Source organism: Siniperca chuatsi, linkage group LG12 (assembly GCF_020085105.1).
Source record: "Siniperca chuatsi isolate FFG_IHB_CAS linkage group LG12, ASM2008510v1, whole genome shotgun sequence".
NCBI classification, from domain to species: domain Eukaryota; kingdom Metazoa; phylum Chordata; class Actinopteri; order Centrarchiformes; family Sinipercidae; genus Siniperca; species Siniperca chuatsi.
In genome coordinates this window covers 13,991,251-14,003,344 of record NC_058053.1, presented here as the reverse complement: position 1 = coordinate 14,003,344, position 12,094 = coordinate 13,991,251, and the positions used below count along the sequence as shown (strand labels likewise).

At 38.5% G+C, this 12,094-nt stretch overlaps 1 protein-coding gene across 3 annotated transcripts in view; it reads left to right on the top strand.

Moving 5' to 3' along the window:
- Positions 1 to 11,794, top strand: part of fign (fidgetin) — a 29,017-nt gene extending 17,223 nt beyond the window's left edge. For all 3 annotated transcript variants that reach the window (XM_044217527.1, XM_044217525.1, XM_044217526.1), the window contains one exon: positions 4,670 to 11,794. In XM_044217527.1, coding sequence (XP_044073462.1) covers positions 4,678 to 6,906 — 2,229 coding nt within the window. In that variant the 5' untranslated portion in view covers positions 4,670 to 4,677 and the 3' untranslated portion in view covers positions 6,907 to 11,794. The remainder of the gene's footprint in view (positions 1 to 4,669) is intronic.
- Positions 11,795 to 12,094: the final 300 nt, after the last annotated feature.

The following is a 12,094-nucleotide window of genomic DNA, read 5'->3' as shown; positions in this document are numbered from 1 at the left end:
TTGATTTGTTAATTGACAAGTAAATTTAGTGACTTAATTAATTTCAATAATTTATCAAGTAAAATATGTCCCAGATATAGTTGCGTTGTTCAATGAATATTTTTTTCTCATTGTCAGACTAAGTATGCAAGTTTTGTGCTCTTGCAATTTGCGATGAACATTCCATTGACTACATGATAAATTGCATTAATGAATGGACTACCTCTTAGGTTTTTTCACTCTGTTTCATCTAAAACTTGGACTGTGTAACTCGCTTCGCTTCCTGTACGATCTTGAGTGTCATTATGATTACAAAGAGAGGTCCTGTCCCAGGGAGTTGTCTGCCTGACTGGCAAGTTAACTACAATAAACATACTGTGTATGCTTGTACAGTCATTTTCCACCTTTTATGTTCGGATTAGTATTGAATCCACCGGGATCGGTGGACTTTGATAGTGTGGAGACATGTAGTAATTTGCTGCCATGGGTGGTCAGACTGTGAAATGTATGGGCAGTAGCCCAGGAAAAGACAGTGACGGAGGAAGGCATATCTTTTCTAAATGAGGGGTTAAATGGCACCCTGCCGTCTAAAGATTGGAATTACTGCCACATGGAGCTCTAAATTGAGTTTAAATAGTCTTAACTTGATCTGTGAGATGAATGGGACTCTGCAGCCATACCGATTACCATTTCACATTGTATTAGAATGTTTTGCCCCACCCCCACTTAGAATATCTCCAGTGAATTTGAATATGAATATGAGCTTGTTTTTATTTATAAACGTAATTACTGTCTGTCTGCAATATTTGCACGCTTGTCAAGTAGAGTGGTCTGTGTGTTCAGAATAAAAGCAAAAGCTCCCCTAATTATGTTTACGTCCGGCGATGAAAATCCCAGGGTTGTAATGATCAGTAATTATAAATACTTTTCAGCATGTCTACTGCCTCAGCTGGGACTATTGTGTGGTGTGAAGTGCAGAGTTTGTGCAGCTTAATTATGACATTGTACATAACTAAATGTACCAGTCTGCTTCAGCTCTGCAAAACACTTCCAGTGCATAATCATGCTCAAGTCTGACTTTAAAGAGCTCATTACAGTTAGTTTTCTAAAGAGCGGCTTATTAAACACAGTAAGCTAATAAGCATCTTTGGTGGTGCAAATTGGTAAAAATGGTAATGAGTCTGATTAGGCCACGTTTCAATTACGACAGCTTTCACTTCCCTCCCCCTCTCCCACAACCCTCCCACCTTCCCCTCCCCCAGACCAAAAAAGAGGAAGGAAAGTCCAGCTCTTTATGCTTGGGAATCCTCCTGGAAGGCATTTTGCTCTCTCTCTCTCCCTCCCTCTCTCTCTCCTACACATACACTCTCGCACACACAGAATGAGGAAAAGAAAACCGCTCTGCCACCTCTGTGCTTCCTTTCAGCAGCACAGTAATGAATAGAGAATTGTGCAAGCGGCGGTCCAATTTACGCACTGGGAAATTGGATGGACAGAGTAGAGGCCCACTCTTGTTTGCTTAAAAACGGCCCAGGCTTCCAGATTAATAGTTCCCAAAAAGGTCAGCATCTCTGTTTCATCGATGATGATCACTGAACCAAAAATTAAACACCATGACATCACATGTCAAATGCATTTCAGCTCCACCTGGTCTTTTTTTCAATATTTTGAGATAGTCTATGACATATACGATATATAACATAAATTGTCAGGACATCACTTTTAATCACAGTGATGATTCTACAGAACCATTTTTTTGCTGTTGAGACAAATATGTGTTTTCTCAAATATAGCAGTGTGATCATTTAGATATGAGTGGACTGATAAAATAGACACAGATAACTCCAAAAATTGGATAACTGTTGGGGTAAAAAGATCATCTTCCTATATTAGCATCATCTCAACTTTACCATAGAGGATAATGCAGATTTATGAATTGACAAACACACTAGTCTAACAAAGGCTCTGTTTGTCGGTGCTGATCAGTGGAATTTGAGCTCAAGCCTCGAGGCTATCTGAAAACATTCCACTAATGGAGCACTCTGTAATTATACCATTTCAAAGAAAGACAAAGGAACCTGTGGATGTTGTATTTGAATTTCCAGGCAGGTGGAATAAAGGACAACGTTTTACCGTAATACCAAAGTACGAGATCATTATGCTAATGTACTGCATGTGTGTGCACATCAGTTCATTTGTATTTGTGTTTATTGTGTTTGCATGCATATTTGTGTGTGGATGCATTTACTAGCCATTCCATAAACCAAACAATTTAAAGCCTGATTATGGTTCAAATAGTATGCTTTATAAATATCTTAATAAGAGAGAACTGGTTGACGCACTGAATCATTTTACACTTACACACAACACAAATTATGATGACAATGTCATTATGATATTGCTATTGTATGTAATACTAAAACTCTTTTGTTTATTTAACATGGTACAAACTTTCTTCTGTATTACTAGAATAGACTTTTTTGGCTGTAGAGAAGAAAATGCTCCACAAATCCAAATCTCAGGATTGAGTTATTTTCGATTTAGAAAAGGAAAGTTTTTCTCAGTCTGTTTTTAGCAGCGTGCTGTATTTATATAATCATCTTGGATGGTTTCCATTTTATAAAATACCTGATGCTCAGCGATCTCAAGTACACTGTGCGAGTAGCACTTCTTTGATTGCACAAAGTGGCACATTGTTCAGCGAGGATTAACAGTAATAGAAGAATCTCACTCAATAAACTGTGTGCAATTTTGTTATTGACAAAATGTGCCTTGAGTGTTAATAAACCCTACTGAATGATTTTACAAAAACCATTATCCTGATACTTTCGCTGTGGTGTGAGTAAATGCTGTGAATAGCTGAGATTTTTGCCAGACAGCACAGTGCTAGTTGCTATTGCCCAAATACTGTTTGTTTTGTTTTGAAGGGAACATTTTTCTCAGCAATAATGTGGAAAAAATGTTATATTCAACAGTTTGTTAAAAAGGTATTTTAATGTAGTAATAACAAGAGGAAGAAAAAAAAACATGAGGTGTGTATGGATGCACTGGAAAAATAATTTTCCACTTAAAAAGTCTTACTTTTGCATTGCACCCATCTACAAACCTAACAAAACAGCTGACCTAGAATATAGTGGGTGACTAATACTTCAGTGAATGCACATGATTCTAAAGCAGTAGTCAGTGAGACTTCTGGTATTCTGAAGGGTGTCATTCATACATTTTCTTCAGTTCATACACATTTGAAGTAAATAAGATTTTGATTTACATGAAAGACGTTTTGTTATTTTTGTAATTTTAGAAATTTAAATCTTTGTCACTGTCCCCTGTGATAATATAATTTGTTTTCATACTCTATGTTCTGTAGGTTGATGAACCTTTCTGTTCCACCACAGTATGGCTACTGTGTTTGTCTGCCCGGGCTTTTTAGCCTCAGGCTCTTTTTCTTAATCATTAGCTTGGATGGTTGACAATTATGTGAGCCATAGCATGGATCTCTTTGACTAAAACCTTGTAAATTAACACAATTAGTGCAGCATCATCCTGCTAATTAGCTCCTAGTGTCTAGTGTGGTGAGTGGGCAAATAGCTGGGAGGGAGTCAGAAGGGAATCTACAGACAAACACTGCGTTTGTAATCTGCCTCTGGACAGTGGCTGTTTGTTGCCTAAATCCTATGATATGAACTTAACCTACTGAAGTATAAAGTATAGCACTGCAGTGCCTGGTTAGCAAGGGCATGGGCCATTGTATAACAGACAGACAAAGTTTGGTTAAATGCATCTCTCATATCTTCTTGTAGCTTTTGGTCAGATTAGTGTTGATGTAAAATATGTGAGGCTCTGCACAGTATCTGTGATTGTTTTGAGCTGTAACCTCTCTAATAGTCTACATTCTTTAGGGGGGTATAGTACATCCTCCGATAATCCCAAGCAGAGTAAAAGATGACAGCATTCGTGAAAACTTTTATTTGCAGATTGACTTTAGGATTTAACTTGATTATTTATGTCATTCAAACCCTTAAGGCCATACAGAGAGGCTGAGAGAGGCTGCAGAGAAAAAGACAAGTGAAGCATGTTTTTTTTTCTCCCTCACTCTGTGGACTAGAAAGCAGTAGGCAGACTGGATGTTGATGTAATTCATGCTGGGCTGAGGGGTTTGTGTGATGAAAGCAACAGAGCGCTGCCAAGGAAGATTGCTTTGCTCCTCTCCTCCAAGCAGATTTGAAACTGTCTTAGAATGCCTCAGATGAGAGTTGGATTATAGACTGACCCGCAATGTCTGTGTCATTCTGCTCTGCGTTGGTAGATTATACCACGCTAACCAGATGTTGGTTCCCTCATACTGACCATGATGTGTGTCCAGTTAGCGTTGTCTGTTTGTCATATGGGAGACATTTTGATATTATGGTGCAAGGTATATTTAAAACATTTTCTCTCTCTTTTTTTTATCCCCCTAATTATGTCAGAATAACTTCTTGCTTTTTTCTTTGTAATATCCCACCATTTCTCCACCCAAGCAATTAGAAAAACAACAAGCACTTCATGCATTATGGACTTTTTCACAGTATTTGAATTATTTACAATGATTACTATAGAACATTTAGAAATATTAGAATATTATTTTTAAATGATTATTAACCATGATTTAATGCTTACTTTGACATATTTCTTCCTTATGCGGAATATCTAGGTCTAAAGATGCAGTGGACCCCAGAGCACACACAATGGGCAGAGCAACACTTTGACATCTCATCCACTACCCGCTCGCCAGCACACAAAGTAGAGGCCTACCGGGGGCACTTACAGCGAACGTACCAGTATGCGTGGGCAAACGATGACATCTCTGCACTGACTGCCTCCAATCTGCTTAAGAAATATGCAGAGAAGTACTCTGGGATCCTAGAGGGCCCAAATGAAAGAGCCCTGCTGTGTTCCTACTCTGATAGCACCACTGGACTCATGAATGGGCGAAAGTCAGAGAATGAGTCCTGGCAGGAGGGGATTTACCCAATGAATTGTGCTCCAGATGTTATATCTGTGAGCAAAGCTGGAATGACAGCTGCCCTACCCCCTACAGATGTGTCCGCTAGCATAGGCAGCTCCCCAGGGGTGGCCAGCAGCTTGTCTGAGCCTAGCTATTCCAGCAGTAACTGTGGGAGCCACACAGCCACTACGCTCCACTCGGGCCTCCCCTCTCAGGAATATACTGCCAGCTACAACGGCTCCTACCTGCATTCTAGCTACAGCGGCCAGAGTACCCCAGCCCTCCCCTCCCCACACCCCTCTCCTTTGCACAGTGCTGGGCTCTTACAACCACCACCCCCACCTCCTCCCCCTACCTTAGTGCCGAGCTACAACGCTGGGTCTCCAAACCTTCCCAACTACAATTATCCTCCAACAGGGTATCCTTCTCAGACTGCTGTTGGCCCTGGTTATAGCCCTGGGGGAGCACCCCCTCCTTCTGCTTATCTACCATCCGGTATTGCAGCTCCTACACCGATCCCTCCTTCCACACTGCCTGGCTACACCTACCAGTCCCCTAATCATACACCAATTGCACCAACACCTTTGAATGGCAGCACATCCAACTCATTAAAACGGAAAGCTTTCTACATGAGTGGACATGGAGAAATGGACTCTAGCTATGGTAATTTCAACTACAACCAACAGCACTCTTCGCAGAGCCCAATGTACAGAATAACAGACAGCAGTGTCGCAGACTCAAACAGAGGCAATGGCTTTGACAGAAATGCTGAGGCATCGTCTTTAGCTTTTAAGCCAACCAAACAGTCAATGTCTTCTGATCAACAAAGAAAATTCATTATACACTCTGGCAGAGCACTAACTCCTCCATCCTATGGATCAACCAAAAGCTCTGTGGGTGATCTCAGAACTGGTGAGCCCTACAGCAAGTTTGGATCCCCCATCATGAGTGAGCAAACTGAAGAGCACAGACAGCACCTCTCTCACTCCCTAACAGGGCCTGACATTGGTACGGCTACCTCGTCCATCCATGCTGCAGAGGAACAACTGAAGAACAGTGATTCCAATCTGGTGGAGATGGTGACCACAGAAATCCTTCAGCAGGGCCCTCCAGTGGCCTGGAGTGACATAGCGGGTCTGGATATGGCCAAAGTAACCATCAAAGAGGAGATACTATGGCCCATTTTAAGGCCAGATATGTTTAGTGGACTTGCCACATTACCTCGGAGCCTCCTTTTATTTGGACCTCAGGGAACTGGTAGAACGCTGCTGGCCCGCTGCATGGCCAGTCAACTGGGGGCTGCCTTCTTGCGACTCAGCAGCTCAGCTCTGGTGACCAAGTGGCTAGGGGAAGGGGACAAGATCATCCAGGCTTCTTTCCTGGTGGCCCGGTGTCGCCAGCCAGCAGTGGTGTTCATCAGAGAGGTGGACCTGCTGCTGTCAGCCCAGCTCAGTGAGGATAGCCCAGTGAATCGCCTCAAGGCTGAGCTCCTCATGCAGCTTGACAGTATTCTGACCTCTACTGAGGACCATGTCCTTGTGGTCTGCTCCACCAATAAACCGGAAGAGATCCCAGAGTCCCTACGGAGGTACTTTACCAAGCGACTGCTCATCCCCTTGCCTGATGGGACAGCACGACACCAGATAATCAGCCAATTGCTCTCACAGCACAACTACTGTCTTAGTGACAAAGAGATGTCACTACTGGTTCAGAGGACAGAGGGCTTTTCAGGACTGGAGGTGGCTCAGCTGTGTCAAGAGGCTGTGGTAGGTCCTCTCCATGGCATTCCTGGTACTGACCTGTCAACCATCCACCCCACTCAGATGAGACCGGTTTCCTACCAAGACTTTGACAATGTGTTTTGCAAATTTCAGCCCAGCATATCACAAAAAGAACTTGACATGTACACTGAGTGGAATAAAATGTTTGGTTGTACTCAATGAAAGAGACCCATCAAACACAATTTCTTTAAACCCAGTAGTTGATTACAAATAAGTGTTTGGCCTTCAATGAACAAGAAAAATAACAGTGGTGACATGAACATACTATATACAGCAAAGGGATTGTCCTTGAAGGCTTTAGACAGAAGATGACAGACTCGACATGACACATTGGTAAAAATGAATTAAATGCTTTATATGGCTGACGCCATGTGCTCACTAAAACTCAAACAACTTGGAGGAGACGCCCCCAGTTTTTGTATATACATATATATAAATATATATACATACTATTCTGCTGATCTTGAGATTTAGTTGCTATCAAGTGCCTGAGGTGGTGCTGTTTAAGTTTGTTTTTTATTTTTGCCTCACAATCTTCATTGGTGACATGTGCTAATATAAAAAAGCTTTAAAATGAGACAAAAAACTTGCTTTCTCTTTTCCATTAGAACAGTGTTTTACAGCTGTGTCTGTTTCGTGCTCTCTGTGAACAGTTGTGGTTAATTTGAGTTAAATTAAATTTATTGGCATACTTACAGTTGGGCTTCATTATCTTACACAGGTTTTATTTATGTGTAAATCATTTCATTACAGTAGCATCTACATGTTTTTGCTGGAACAATGCAGTTTGTTATCTAGCAAATTTAAGGTGAATTTGGTTGCTGTTTTAGCCTGTCCACTATAGATGAAATTACAAAAACAAATATTATTTTACAATGTGACTTAAATCTAAACAATAAATAATTGCTGTTAAAATATCTTTACAGTAATCATTCAGTGTTTCACATAAATGTAAAATTCTACCATTATTTCTTTTGATGTTCTCTATTTGAAAACTCAGGAAAGTGATAATGATATGTATAGTACCTCATAAGCTTGTGTCGAAGCACTACAAACTACAAGAGCATTTGGCTTGCATTTGAAATTCCATCATCCAACCATGTAAGGTTATATAATACCTCAAAAAGCTCACAAATGAAATAAGAAGGTTCCTACAATGAATGTATGAGAGTAATTCTGGTTTATTTACAAGACAAAAAAGTAATTTGTTTGGGGTTCTTTACATTCATTACTTTAGCTTGTGGTGATGCAGAGCTGAGAGAAATTTGAAAGGTGCAGACAAACATCTTGGGGTTGAGGAAGACAGCTGCCCTGAGCTATTTCATTCCATCCTGCTGCTGTTTTATCATTAATGAAACCTAAGGATTATGTATAGCCTAAGTTCCTTTCTACCTCAGTTTTTTAGTTATCTCTGAAAGACAAATTCATGAAGACAGCAAAATGTCAGCACCTATTCTGCTTGTTTGATGAGGAAACCTTTTGAGAGAACACCAAACAGTATTTTGTTGTGTGCAAAATCTATTAGCTTTACATTTTGATAACTCCCAAGAACCCTGTTTCTCACCACATAATGCACTTAAAGGGGAATACCACTAAATATCAGGTTTGGGATACACTATGCCTTTGCCTAAGGACAATTTGGTCTGTATTAGCTAACACTCACCAGTGGATCTTTTTGCCATTGCTTGTTTGCCCCTGAATCTGTGATGTCAAATCGAAAATCTAATTGTGACAGTATTCGCAGTGACGTTTGATACGCATTGTTTGGCTTGAAACCAATTCCATTATTTTAATATAAAGTTTACAGGAGAATTGGTTTGACTGTCTTAGGCCATTACTATATCATTCATAAATTGAGTGGCATTCCTTTTTAAGAACATGTCTTGAAGGCTAGTCTCACTGTACACAAAACTGTTATTTGTACTCTCTGACATGTCATTTTCACATTTAAACTGTTGTGTTTACAGTGCTATTAATCACTACTTGCTGCCATTAATCAGTACATTTCCATGCAATGTTTTTGGCACTGAAAGAGCAGGACTGAATTGGCATGTAAAATGTTGTTGAATGTATTATGTCCTCTGAGCAGTAAGGAAAGCGAAGCACTCGCACATTGAAAAATGCCACTGAAGTAGATAGCACTGTAGGTGTGGGTGTATAATACTGCAGAGGCAGTAAAGGACCTTGTGTTAGTTTGTTAGTTTTTCAAAGGAGGTCCCTTCATGTTTGTTGCCTATTGCACATGTTTTATCTGTTCTTTTTTTTATTAGACAGTGTGCATATTGATCACTGACACCTGGATTGGTATCATTAACTCTTTCAGACCTGTATTAGGATGTATACAGAGCATCCAGACAATAGCAGAGAAACTACATAGCAGCAGAGAAAGCTATTAAGCTTGTAGAAGTTTCACATTATCTGTGTTATATATTTATAGATATGTACTCTAGTCAGAAGATGGATGACAGCATTTTCATTGAATGCACACAAGTTACAGGAATTGGTAAAACATTAACCCAACCCCACACAATTTGATTAACCCAGATTCAAAGCATTCACCATAAAATAAATTTTTATTTCTACATGTAACTAAATAGACAACAGTGTAGAATATGAATGCCCATTTATGTTTGTAAGTATTGTTTTCTCAGATTATATGGATGTGGGTCCTTTGATTTTAACTTCAAAATACTTTTATAATAATTAATAATAGTAATAATTTTTTCTGAGACTTACTCTATACATACACCACATCCAGCGGGTCCAGAGCCAACTTTGTTTTCACTTGTAGTTACACAGGAAACTGGACCAATAGTAATGGAAAATACATTTTAAAAGGTTGTTTTTACTGCTTTAACTGCAGAAGTGTAGAAAATGAGCAGAAATCTGAAACAATTGCAGAGCTCCCAAGCCAAAGTAAAACAGCTTTCTTTTGAATATGATGATTGGTTTGAAGAAGTTGTGAATTTCGGTGTCCTTTATGCCACAGTGTAGCTGTGGATAAATAGATGTTAGTAGAAAATCTCACATACCACACAGTGTATCGTCATGCTGGAATTGTTCCTGTGTCCATGATTGCTAAATTTTAAAAGTAATTTTGCTCATTGCAAGGGTTTTGACAAGAAGGTGATAAGAAGCTCTAAGTGCCATTTAACAAGCGCAGATTTTACAAGTTTAAGAGGTCGACTGCTCATGAATTTACAGAGAGATTTATGTTAAAAAGGGGAAGTATTCTACTCAAATTAAGTAGTAGGACTACTTGTAATCACTCCATGTCTGGTCACGTATTTGCTTTTTTTTTTTTTTTTATTTGTCTCCCTAACAGTGCAATATAGTGTAACACAATTTTCATCACAAGTAGACAGTAAAAAGGCTTACAGCAAAATATGATATGAGGAAAACAATTACACATTTATTCAGATAGGATGTATATTTCACATGCTATAGATGTTATCATTAAAAATAGTCATTCATTATTGAGGGTGATGAAAGTAATGAAAGGTCCAACAGTCACAACCAACACTTGAGCAGAACCTATGATAAGCACATCGTGTCACAGTGATGCCAACTCAATCACTTGAATCGCTTTTTTTCAGAATCTGTCTTAAATTTCTGTAATTCTGTATTTCTGAAATTACATTTTGTTGAGAACTGCTTAAGATTTTGATTCCATCCTTACGTAGTTTTATAGTCTGGCATTCTTTATAACCATTTCTACCTCATTGCTACATATTGTACATGTAGTACTTGTGTCCTGTCATTTTGAATGTCATGCATTTGTGGATAAAAAGTTAAAAGAACGAAAAAAAATAACAAAAAAAGCTTGCCCTTGAATCTGAGCAGTCTACCTCAAAAAGACTGTCTTTACACTGTCAAGTTAAAGTCACAGAAAAAATAAGGCACCTTGAGGGCAAAGATGAAGTCAATCTGCACATACTAACGTACAGTTTATTTACAATACCACGTTTCCATTGAATTGTTGTGGGCTGTGAAGGTCTTCTACAAGGTCGCCGATGCAAATTCATCTCCTAAAAAGTAACAAATTGCTTTAATCCTTTGTTAATTGTTGTAGTGCGCATGTTAATGTGTATGTATGTGCACTTGCAAGTATGAGGAGATAACATTAAGATATGAAAAATCTGAGTTTTTACTTTTCATATACATGTACAGAGAATAAACTTGCACATAGCTGTATGTATTGTACATTTGCTAATGATATACAGCATACATACGAAAAATGCACCACATACATGTTTATATGTGTGTATGTATTGCCATACTTACAGTACAGTCAATTTAAATGTATTTTAATTTCAAGGTACATAAAGGCTATTGAAATACTGAATAAAGATGTTTTCTTTTTTTTCCTGAAAACTGGATGCATTTTGTACCTTCACTTGATTAAATTTGCAATGGTGTGATTGATTTAAGCCTGTGCTATTTCAGTTTCAAGCAATTTCTGTGACAGTGTTCAATCCATGACAACTGAAATCATAATTTCTTTATTTCACCAGTGTTTAACAAAGATATCGTGAAAGTAATTCAGTTTGCAGCAGTTTACAGAGGCTGATTTTAAGGCTTACTTTTTATTCCACTTCTCTCACCGATACAATCTCATGATCCATAATAATTTATAAATTCATACTGGCTATTTTTTATTGTAAAATGAATAACCATGCTTAAAATTTGTCTTTCATGGTATTATTAATTAGTAGGTGTTATATGCGTGGGAAGTTTCTGTGCAATTAACATAAATGAGAAAAGACAGTATATCGTGTCAGTCTCGGTAATTCTCTTTTTATCTCGTGAGTATATCAGCTGTGGGTGCAGTTTATCATCAGATCTAACATATATCTACTATTTCATGATTCAAAACACAGGGTGAAAAACACTGGTTTTAAAGAATAAAATCAAATAAATTTATACATGTATTATGTCATTTATGCCAATCATTTGGGGAAACATCCATACTTTGCACTGAAAATTGTAAATAAAACATTGTTTTCATTTCCATAGAGCCTTTCTAAATAAAGACTTGAGTTGTACATGATGTTGAGTAAAATTAACTAATTTACAGAAACAAAGGGGTGTGGAAAAAGGTAATTTCATATTATCAGTGCCTGTCAGTGTCTGAATACTCTCCCTCACAAGCATTGATAAACTTGTCAAGGCGATAACATTAACACTTAAAACATTGCAGTTTCCCATGGAGAACCGTCCTTGGAGGATGGAATCATTCACTTGTCTTATTCAGCATGGCTATTATGCTGAAGAACATTGCCTTATTGTCTACTAGACAACTGGACTAATTCAGTCAAGTTAATTCTAGAAATTTCATCACTGAATGAAA